The sequence below is a fragment of the Sinohyriopsis cumingii genome, chromosome 4 (genome assembly GCF_028554795.1).
Source record: "Sinohyriopsis cumingii isolate HCF-2022 chromosome 4, ASM2855479v2, whole genome shotgun sequence".
NCBI lineage: Eukaryota > Metazoa > Mollusca > Bivalvia > Unionida > Unionidae > Sinohyriopsis > Sinohyriopsis cumingii.
In genome coordinates this window covers 100,679,050-100,691,611 of record NC_142964.1, presented here as the reverse complement: position 1 = coordinate 100,691,611, position 12,562 = coordinate 100,679,050, and the positions used below count along the sequence as shown (strand labels likewise).

The window sequence follows — 12,562 nt, the reverse complement described above, 5'->3', positions numbered from 1 at the left end:
CTCTTATCAACGCTTTTTCTATGCTTTAGTTTTAATTTTCCTCAAAAGAACTGCATCTGGAAATCTTGTTGACTAACACACTATGGTCAATAAATTTTGGTTGCCTGACTTGTTCCTTGGCAAGGGGCCGACGCAGTCTACCATTATTCTGCTAAATGGTTCGTCAAATGCAGAAATAAGTTGTACATGAGCCATATGCATCTTCTGATTGGGTTTCTCTACCATTTGACTAGTGTGACAAGATCTACAGTATTTAGATACATCAGTTTTCAACTTCGGCCAATAAATATTATTTGTGATCTTCTGATAAATCTTATTGACTCCTAAATGACCAAGCAAAGGAGTTTCATGGGCTAGACTAAGAATTTCCTATCGATATGGCTCAGGAACAACAATTTGACAAGTAACTGACTTCTCATCACCAGCGCGTACATCGGGTTGTGTCCGTTTTATCACAAGGACCCCATTTTTGACAAAATAAGAAACTGGTACTTGTGTGGCTTCAGTTTTAGTCCTTTGAAACAAACAAGAGATTTCAGGATCTTGTTCCTATTTGAAAATTAGTGATTGTATTTTGTCACCCTAACTAGAATAGATGGAATGAGTAGTAAAAAGAGGATAAATGTGACCAATACATTTTATCAATACCAAGAACAAAAGTGACCACGTCAAAATCCTGACCAATAAATGTGTCAGCTAAAGGATTAATTTCCTTATCACTATTCTTAATAGCTCGTCCTACCATAGCTCTTGTAACTGCATAAACCGGGTAGAACTAAGAAATTTTAAACTGAACAGGAGCTTTTTTTATCCAAACAAGACTTGTCAGTTACAAGTGGATTAACCACAACCTTATCTCTAGTTAGGTCATTGCCATGTAATAAATGAATACCCTCGATGGGTAAATAATCACTCTTCCGACTATCACGAGTTCTGAGACTAAGTCTGATGACAGATTTAGACAGCAGAGAAGAACAATAACGAAGCCACATTCTACTTCCGAAGATAAGAACACTTTCACTGGAAGAAGACTTCTCAAATAAAGGGAATGCACCTCCTAATAAAAAAATCTGATAAACTCCCGTGTCACTTAATATTTTAGAATTGACAGTCTTGGTAGAATCACCAATAAGTGATATAGAACCTCTAGATATAATCGGTTCATAATTCTCCATAAAAAATCGTACTGGTTTTGTTTAACCCTACAAATGCATTGCTTTCCTTACACCGTGACCCTGCCCTCTTAGAAATCAGAGCATCTGTAGCAATCAGAAATAACATGCCCTTTTTTCTTGCAATAGTTGCATGTAGAAGAATAAACGGATTTCTGATCAGTCTTATCAGATGTTTGATCCCAAAAGGTTTTGGCAGATTACGATTTGGAAGGACTCGTATGAAATAGATTTTTTAACCAAAACCTGCTTAGAAGAAGACTTGCTGACAAACTAATCTGTGTGAGTCCAAGACACACTGTGTGTTTCTTAGCACTTTGAAGACTGGGCTATTGTTATTTACTTCTGTCTGGTTCGCCTCATGATCTACTTCATAAACTTCAAACGGCTCAACACACATCTCCTCGGATCATCCTTAGAGTACGAATAATTGAGCACGCCTCAAACTTCCCTATAACCTACACTATCTACCCGTTCGATCCAGAATCAAACACAATATATACCTCACTTTGTTACATTACGTTGATTGGCTCCAGTCAGAACCTGACAAGCTCTAGCTTAGGGCCTCACAGTTTGAACTTACAGTCTGAGGGGACCTCTCAAATTTAGTTTATTCCAAATAGGGCCTCTACAGATTCCCTTAGCTTAGGGCCTCGCTATGTCTAAATTCGGCACTGGATCCAGTCCAAAATACCTATCTTACCTCATGCATGTGTACACCCCATCTATAAACTCACGCTCCTCTTCCGACACTCGCATTCTCATTGTTTGCACTGTTACAACGAAGTCAAACGGACAACGTTCTTTTGCGTACCTGAGCCCAGCCACGTGGAACGAATTGCCCGTTGAGCTTGACACAAGGACACTGTGATGTCATTCAAGAGTGCTCTTTAAACTCACCTATTTTGACTGAAAGAAAAAACCTAAAGACTTAATGTTTACTTCCTTAATTGATGTCAGTATGTTTTTCTTTTGTAATTTCATAGTGTTTGTTTTAGTAATATTGTCGTTGTATATATTTTATGTGTTATCTAATATTGTAAAGCGCTTATAAATTCTAAAGTATAGGCGCTGTATTAATTTCATATTATTATTATTATTATTACTGGGCTGTCCACTTGTTATGTGGCGCCTTTGGTTTTATTATCGTTATCTAGGAGGTAATCGACTACTGTTTATTGCCCGCATCGAGTAAATGACGTAAAATCTGAAATTAATTGATGGAATAGCAGATCTGAGCAGAGATGTAGAATAGAACAATACGAGCCCCGTATGTAAAATATAACAATTTAAACAATTACATAAATGAAAATTAAATTGTACATGACATTTGAAGGATACACTTTCTCGTAGAAAGAGAATTACAAAATTTACAAGAAATGCATTTAGCGGGTCTGTTATACCGATAGAAACATTTAATCATAGAATCAGTAAACGATCGAACTCATCTTGCACAGCATGTTTCCGGTCCTCTCACAGACAAAGTTGGTGACAGGTCAGAGTCGATATATTCCTTTTTTTCTCCAATCTCTTCAGGCTCAGCAACTGTAACCTGGTTGTCTATTCACTTTCCACTGTGTAGTGCACGTATGAGCCATTTTTTCCACTTTAAATAAATAACAACGCAACCAAAATATTTGTCAGACTTTTTAACTTCTGGGATCGAACAATAATCCCCGCTCTTGTTAAGTCATATATCGTCTTATGGTAATTCAATAGAACTGAAGCTAATATATTGTCTTATCGTAATTCAACCGACTAAGGCTAGTATGTTTCAGTTCGCAATCTAAAGCTGATACACAACCCTCTTAATATGAAATTAATGTCCGTCTCTAGCAGCTAGCCGCATTCCTAAATGGAACCATGACATAAGTAGACAAGATGGTATTGTGCCCTTGTGAGCTGTAAATCACTAACTGGACTATTTCGGTCGCCATGTACCGATTTATCGCTTGAAAAGTATTTAAAACTTAACTACACGAATGAATTAATGGACTTCACTTTTTTGTCCTAAATATATGTTTTGCTAACTAGTAATTCCCTGACATAACATTTCCAAATACAATTAAATCGGTTCCTAGCATGCATGATACATATAATTTATGATTGAAAAATTAATATATTCAGACAATTTGTATTAAAAAAAAATGCATGAAATCCTTAGAATACATACGTCATATAACATTCGAAACAGACACTTGCAAACCATTAACTTCCGAACTTATGGAAAATTGATGTATGAATTTAAATCGAATAAATTCAACAAATTATTACAAACTTATATCAATGAACATATTGTAGATGACTGAGACAAACACTGTACCTTCAGTAACTCGCTTCTTTTCTATGAAGCCGAATCTCTCTTTCCGTATCCCTCAACTTCCAGACACCGGTCCCGTGGACAATTTTATCTTGTTTAGGCTAACTAATTAGGATTAATAATATCCAAATGCCAAAAATTTAACATGCCCACCGAAGTTGGAATAATTCTCTCTATTCCGCCTATATTAATAAATAGTCAAGAGAAACTCCACTTATGTTACTTTTTCAAATAGCACAAATTGTCTCTGGATTGTCTCTACTTTGACATTTTCCACTACTCAACCCCAAGTTAACATATTTGTTGGACCATTATCTTTGCTGGTCCTAATTAAAATTCAGTCATGTTCCCAAACAAGAGTACCACATCCATCGTAGCCTGGCCCATAGTAAAAAAACTAATTGTTACGTGTCACGCTCACCACGACAAGATTTACTCTTGAATGTGTTGCAATAACATTTTCCTTCAAACTTCACTTTGTTACAATTATTATTATTATTATTATTATTATTATTATTATTATTATTATTATTATTATTATTATTATTATTTTATATAAAAGCCTAAAAGATTCGAGAAACAGTTTTATCAACGATTCCTGCTGCATAAGACTTTAGATCAATATCACAAATCTTATTCCACACAAGTTTTTGCGGTACCCTTGAGTCAGTTTGTTTGATTACCGTGCAGTATACATTTGTATCTCACCTATATCCGAAAAAAGCAATAAATATTACTTTCATGTATATTACTTATTTTGTTACGCACTATAACATCTTTTTGTACCGCATGATGTATGGATATGTATTATGGGCAAGTGGCCTATATTGCAAATAAACACTATTATTATTATTATTATTATTATTATTATTATCTAAATAACTCATAGAATTGGAATAATGCTACCCGTTGATCAATATTCTGGATAATATCCAGCATCGAATAGTTTATTAAATAATATAGGTAATATTGGTGCAATTATGTTTTTCGAAAATATAAAGAAATGTCTGGATAAAGCATCTCTTCCCCAGTTTGTCATGTTTCAGTTCACTCAGTGTTATGCAAACCTCTTCTTCATCCTCTCTATAGTATCATGGACTATTTGAATGTTTTCATTTTCCTGTAACAGGTCAATAGAACTGAGAAAAAAGTTTTAAATAATTCTGAAAAGTAGTTATATCAAGTTGCAGATATGGTACTGCTTTGTGAGCAAGTAATTGGATTCTTTACCGGCACCTTAAAGGTTCTGTATTTTTAGAGGATAATGCTGATAAAATGCTACATTTTTGTTTAATTCATATTCCTTGTGTTTGCTTCTTGTAAGAAATTTATTCATATTTTACGGGATTTGTCATTTGTGCTTTGAACTGTCTTAGATATATTAAAGCTTTCGTTTTAGCGGTTCTTCAATCATTGTCAAACCAAGTCTGACCTTTAGAATTTTTTTTTGTTTTCTTTTGCTTCCTATTCATTGGATTGTTTTTTTGTTGGCATGATGGTAAATACCAGCAATGGTTTCGACGCATTCATTGAGTTTCCTATATAGTTCATATCATTTAAAATCGCATCAACATTTTGAGATATTAGATCCTTGAGATTTTTGGATAAAAGACAACCCCTCTTCTTTGTTCCATTTATCTATTACTTTACTACCAGAGTCACTCTCAGCTTTCAGTTCTGATTTGCCGATGTTGTCATGGGAAAATTCAATATGCATATGCATTGATTCCAAACTCTCATCTATGTCAAAGGACGATATATTTTTTAAACACAAACGTCAGCTAAAACATATTATATTGCTGAGGCCGATGTAATAATAATAATAATAATAATAATAATAATAATAATAATAATAATAATGATAATAGCAACAACAACAACATAGCAAGTAGTCGTCAGCAAAGATCTATCATCTCTTTGCTTATATCATTTATCAGTAACTTCCATTGTACATGTATATGTATGGGTATCTCCCTTACCCAAACTCAGCCCCCACCCCATCCATACACACATCCATAGGGGTCGAATAGTTTTGCACCTCTACAGACCAATCATATCTCAAGGTACCAAATCTCCATTTTAAACCGTGAAGCAGGATTCTGGGCGACATTACAGTACTCATGGAATCACTTTACATTTCATATACAATTACAAATATGCATCTGTCCCTTTTGCCAAAACCCTACTATAGGGGGAGGAATTACATTGTTAAACCTTTCAATATATTTACAAAACCACCCCAATCATGTACCAAAGTTTGAATTTGACGGTATCTTTATTCAATGATGTAGGAGGAGTTTGAGACATTGCGCATGCACTAATTCACATTATCACGTGATCCAAACATTTTTTGGAAAATATAATAACAATAATAAAATATATCGTCATCATCATCAAGATCGAAAGTAGAAGAATACCTCAAAAGTGCGAAGTAATTATAGAGCACAAAGGAGAAATCCTCTTATACCAAAAAGACTGTTAAAACAGACAAGACAGACAATCTGACAAGTGCCCCATGCTCCAGATGAAGGGGCCGACGTCACGACTTTTTTAGTACAGGAAATGTTCATAGTGTTTCACCTTCACCTTAATGTATAAAGGGTAATTCTTCACAACTTGTATTTAGTAGGAGGAAACATGGATTAGTAAGGGGACTGGACGGGAGGAGGGAGTTGTTCTCTGTTGCATAGTAAGGGTGCCACTTAGGAACAGTGCCCCCGTGCGCCTCTGTAGTGGCGCCACTAAAAAACAATGACTCCGGCCACCTCGAACCCTCGCGACGCCACTGTACAGCGGCTTCACGTACAACAATCAGAAATCAAAGACACGATCAGGAAAGTTGGACGTCACAGATCATGAATAGCGTTTGATTGGCTTCGTCCCTTATAATCGACTTAAAATTAGACCTAAAAGGTAATAAATGATCCTTTGTCAAGAGAGGAAAACTTTGCATCGCCCGGGGCGGCCACAACACTATTTTGTTCTTATGCATTGTATGTCCCATTGACGATTGAAGAGACAGCAGGGATTGTTTGATTGATAGCTTTATTTCCTCGGTATATTACGAAAAGAACAATCAACAGTATAAAGAATACGACAAAGTAACATTAATTAAAGAAGAGAATAACATACATTTACAAATGATATACATAAATAAATGAATATCTGGTGAACATTTACCATGAGAACTAACAAAAATTAATTTATTTATTAAATTGCTAGGTCAAGGTCAGGTCATTCGTTTTCAACTTTTTCTACACATTACAAAAGCTGTATTACCATTTAAGTGAACACACCTGGCACAGATGCAAAGGGGCTTTGAAAATTTCCTGCAACAGCAAAATGGAAATACATTTTAAGAAAATGAATTACATGCTTATCATTAATAGATGTTAGCAACAGCAAATCTCACTGGCATTAGAGGTAAGCACAATATACTTACTACAAAATTCTCTATCAAATGCACCCATTGCCTCTTTCATATATACATAATGATATGGCTATGCATTGCGATGATGTAAATACTAACAATGACGAATCACACAGAATATATGATGTTAATAAACTAAATTATATGGTGAAGCATAAATCTGTAGATAAAACACATGCATTATCATCAACCATACAGTGAAAAGTTTGTTGTATATTTCCTTCGCATGGAAGAAACAATTAAAATATATATGAGCTGGAAATACACCAGTTGTGCATTGCTAATACAGTATTCACCAAAATCAGACATTGAATCAAAGTCCATGCAAACATGCATCATATATTTGTCAATACTATGACACCAAAACTTTGGACGGTCATGTGTACGAGCAACGACTGAAGAACAGATTGTTTGACAACGAGTACACACATCTTCTTCTAAAGATGGAAAAAATTAAGTCATAATAGTTGCAACAAGCCGACATGACTCAAGAGATCTTGAATTTTTTGTGTTACTTCCGATGTTACAAAGATAATCAAACTTCCATTAGGCAATAACTTCTGAAGTCGACAAAGATTGATGTAGCTGATCATGAAAAATATTTGATCGGATACGTCCATAATAATAGACCAACCATAGACCTGAAAGGTGCAGAGTAATCATTTGTCAAAAGTGGAAACTTTGTATAGCCTGGGGCAGACTCAAAACAATTGTTAGTATGCGCCATTGCCGACTGAAGAGAGAGGACGGTTGACAAGTGCTTGACATGTCTTCTACCTGTCTGGTGTTATAATAATATCTGTCACCTCTGAGAACGACAGAGGGCGAACGCTACTGGTAGAAGAGACTCTTCCTGAACCTGGGGAAGAAAGGAGAAATACATGAATTTCTTGCTTTGTCCCTGGTTTTGGATATTTGATGAGACTGGAATTAGCATTGTGCTTAGTCGTGTTTCGTTTTCGCCGGATTCTTGTGTGAAAATTAAGGGTATATATTAAAAGGTTACATCCTATCGAGACCGTTGGATTGATGACTGAAACTGACCCATGCTCTTCTAACTTTCATCGAGAAGAAAAGGAGGAAAATTTGAGCTGTAAGTAGGAACTGAATTTTACCAGATATCAATCATAGATACCTAAGAGCGTCTGCTGACTATGATTGCTTTGTTCTTTTATTTATAAATTCGGTTTTCGTCAATATGTTGAAGCCATTGGTTATAGTTATTGCTATAACAATATTTTTAATCCAGCATGTAACCAGTTCTCCTAAGCAATGTACAGAATGTTTGAAAGATCATACATGCAACCCACCGGACTGTTTTTGCTGCCGAGACAAATTTGTATTTCCCTTTAAATCCTCGGAGATTCCGCAAATGGTCTACTTCACATTTGATGACGCCGTCACCGAGCAAGTGTCAGTATTTTACCGAGAGCTTTTTGACGGATCAAGGAAAAACCCAAACGGTTGTCCTATCTCCATGACTCTGTTTATATCTCACGATAACACGAAATACCCCATTGTTAATGAGTTTTATAGAAAAGGAATGGAAATTGCATCTCACAGTGTGACTCATAGCCAACTAAATACCTCTAATTTCTTAATGGAGGCCAAATCACAGAGAGAGAACCTAGCTAAACTTGCTGGAATTCCAGTCGAATCAATTAAAGGGTGGAGAAGCCCATATCTTAAACCTACTGGTGACCTTCAACCCAGCACGCTTAAAGAACTTGGCTATCTGTACGACGCTACCCTAACATTCAGTAAGAGAAATCTACGCGAGAAAGCACCAACACCTTTCACGTTGGATTATGGTTGGCCGTATGACTGTAAGGTCAATCCTTGTCCTGCCGGGGTCCATAATGGATTTTGGGAGGTACCAGTGGTGTCCCTCATGGATTACAAACAACAGTATGACTGTGTATATGTGGATGGATGCATGAATCCACCTCCAGACGAGACAGCGGCTTACCAATTTTTATGGGAGAATTTCAACAGTTACTATACGAACTCTCGAATACCCTTTGGCATAAATATGCATCCCTCTTGGTTTTACTATCCTGACCGTCTGAAGGCAATGGACCGATTTATACAGAAACTAACAAGCTTGAATGACGTCTATATCGTAAATGTAGGTCAGGTCATTGAGTGGTTGATGAATCCCACGCCCTTATCAAAGCTGTCAACTTTTGCACCTTGGAACGCTTGTAGATCAAACATAACCTTTTCATCACAAATACAGGAACCAAGCATGGCTTCATCAATGACGACACAGCAACTACCGTCTCGTGCTCTTTCCTCGGCTGAGATTCGCAGACAGCATATACTTCATCGCATGCAGAGAATCAGGGAGGAGCTACGGCATAGAAGGCTGAATATTGATGCAGAAAATACACAACCCTTAATTATAAATCAGCAGCAGCAACAACAACAGCTTATAGAGCAAAAAAGATTACAGCAAGCAAGACAACAGCAAAACATAATTGTGTCATCAAGCATTTTGGATAGGTCTGATGTACGAGTACCTCAAGTTACCCGTCGGCATCAAGAAACTGTGGGAATTCTTCGTCCGCAGCTAGCAAGACAACAGCAGACAATCCGAGCCAAATGGCCAACCAATCAGCATGTGCAAACGCAACCGCAACAAACAGAGAACCCTTGGCTATCACGTCTAGAACATATACGGCAACGGCACCAGACTTCACAACTGCATACGACCAGTAATGAAACAAATACAAGACAAGAAGATACTTTCCCACAGACTATAAGCTCTTTAATTTCGGATATTGCACATGTTCATGACGTTAGAATTGTGCAATTGAAAACCCCCAAAACTGGCACAGAACAATCAGGGCAGTCAGCAATATCTGTTCAAAACCATTTCCCGGAAAGAACTGTACAGCTGCATCAGATACCTATCAAAGAGACTGTGTCGCCCTTGCAAATTACATTTACAACTGCGACTCCAAATTTTGCTAGAATAAATGACTCTCTGAAGAAGCAACAGCCCCTTCAGCCATCAACAGAAGCAGTGATATCTGGTAACAACTGGCATCATCCGCAGCGAGAAAACGCTGAACAACCTAGACAGTGGGATTCACCTTTCCAGTCAGGTAATGCAGGTCTCGAGCGAGACGTAACAGTAGCCAGAAGATTAATCCTTGAAACACAAACTCACAATACAAAAGTTCCAGATCACTGGGTTACAACACAGGTTCCATCTCAAAAGCCGAGGTCCTTTACCACGGTTACCAACGCCCCCGTCTTTGGTAGTCGTCAGTCCATAACTTGGACAACGACAGAGGCTACTACGACTCTTTCCACGGAAAATCCTCTGGCAAAGCGAAGCCGTATCCAGCAAGAGCATATGAGAATGCACAACCAGACGATTGCACGTCAAAAGCAGCAGGAAGAAATAATACGAAAAGAACAACTTGAAATGCTCCGGAGACAACAAGAGGAATTGCACAGAACTATGGAGCTACAGCAAAAACAAGAGACGGACTTTGCCGAACGGCAAAAACAAGAGAGAGAAAGACATCAGCAGGTTGAGCTACAAAGACAGCGTGCACAAGAAACTCAGTCTAAGTCTTCCCCTGATACTCAGCAAACTAACAGCCAGTCCTCAAACTCCGCGTCATCTAGGCGAGATTCATGGCGAGCATTCCTGAGGATGCTTCTAGGACAGTAAACTTTTCGGAAATTCTCGGGATTACAACCATGGATTCACACAAAAATCTTTCGGAATTTGGCTACTCAAGCTTGCCGCACAAAGGATATTAGCATGGTCTATTTTAAAGAAATATATGGAAAACGTGTATATTTTCAAATATCATCAACATTCAAAGATGTAAACTGATTCTAAATGGTTTCCGCTTATTGGATCCTGAGATTTGTTAAATTTTGTGTCAAAGGTGATGGACATTTCTTCAACAATCAAATGTCAGTCTACAACAATATGTTTTAGTCGGACTAATGGACAACATAAATCTTTTATTCCGCTGTCAGATCTCTACGCTACACATAATAATGAGACGATGATGACTAGAGAAATTACAAGTTTTCAGTAGAAATAAAATCAAGAATGAAAGAGAGTTTAAGAATAGACCTTGCCAGATGCTACCTTATTACCTTCTAGTGTGCATTAAACGTGAGCGATCTTAAAGAGTTGGTTACATTCAGTAATAATCAAAAGCGTAGATAATGAGTTAGTTTTATTCAGCAGTGCGTTTATATTGACTTTTCTGGATCACTCATAGTTTTGTGTTTTTACATCTTGTATAAGGAATACGATAATAATAATAATAATAATAATAAAAAATGACAAACTGATTATTGCTGTTATGGAAATTGATAGACCATACAATAGAACGAGTCAGAATGCTGTTTGGAGGGAATAGTTTAACTGCTTTGCTTTTTTAAATGTCTGATATTGCAGTAAGCTATTTAATTGTACAGGGATTGTTGTTGGATAAAATTATGCCTCAGGTTAAATACGTCTAGCCTCCTGAATTTTGCAGTCTTTTTTGTTTCTGAGATCTATTTCACAGTGTATGCAACATTTAATATCTTGTAGAAAATTCATAATTTATTGTATTTCCTATTGCATTATACCAATGCGAGAATGTCTTTCTTCAACAGTTTTGACTGAGCTGGATGATGCTATGACGTCAATCGAAACAATTGCAATTATGTCAAATTTTGCATCGATGATGGTTAATACTGTGTACAACCTATGCGGTAACACTAATATCTGAAAAGCCAATTGTTTTAATTGTTGACAATATACTAATTTATAATTTAACTAAAAACTGAATGGTCTTATAATTTGCTAAAATAATATCCCCAAGTCTGTCTAGTATTTTGAATTTAACTATTTTTAAAGAGATACCACGTTCGACTGGTGTGCTAGTTTAAACTTTTTTCATTGTGCTGGTAATTCTACAGGAGATCGCGATAAATAAAACTATGCGAGAGCAAATGAGTATTTAAACTTGGATTTGTAATGTTTGACTGGTCTAGTGATTTAATTTTAAACTGCTAATTAATAAAGTTACGTCCTACTGGTCTAGTTATTTATTTTGTATTTTAACGTTTTCATATATACTCCAGATCTAAAAACGAAGCTATGAATGGCTCAGAGCTGATACTTGCTAATTATTTAAATTGAAAGTACAAGTCTGTCTCTTGCATAAACTTTGATTCAGTGTGTGTTTATGAAAGTGGTGAAGAAATGTTGTGGAGTTTGGATTTTAAAAAAGTTTCCTTGTGTGATTTGAAAATATCTCCACCTTAATCTGTGCTCCTAAATTCGTTGTAGTTAAATGATATCCTTCTTAGTAAATTCGTTTTAAAACTATATTTCATTATCGTATTAGTAAAAATGCGATTGCTATTGCATAATCAGAAATTATGGCAATTTTTGGACTCCTTGAAAATTATCGCTGCCATTTCATCATTAGTATGCATAGATTTGAATATGCTTGAAATATTTTCAGTAGGAGCTATATTCTGGGCAACGTAGGTGACATTGCGTATTCAGTACCACGTATTTTATCTGACTTCTACATGGAACTACACATGTAAGAACTAGTTTAATGAGTATCATCTGTAACGGCAAATGACTGCGAACAACGTACACCA

The 12,562-nt window shown here is 36.4% G+C and overlaps 1 protein-coding gene across 1 annotated transcript; it reads left to right on the top strand.

The window, feature by feature from the left end:
- The first annotated feature begins 7,666 nt into the window (after window positions 1-7,666).
- LOC149801772 (uncharacterized) lies at window positions 7,667-11,987 on the top strand. The gene has a single exon (XM_089956112.1). The coding sequence runs from the start codon at window positions 8,121-8,123 to the stop codon at window positions 10,608-10,610; it is 2,490 nt and encodes an 829-aa protein (XP_089812238.1). The 5' UTR covers window positions 7,667-8,120; the 3' UTR covers window positions 10,611-11,987.
- The last annotated feature ends 575 nt before the right edge of the window (window positions 11,988-12,562 follow it).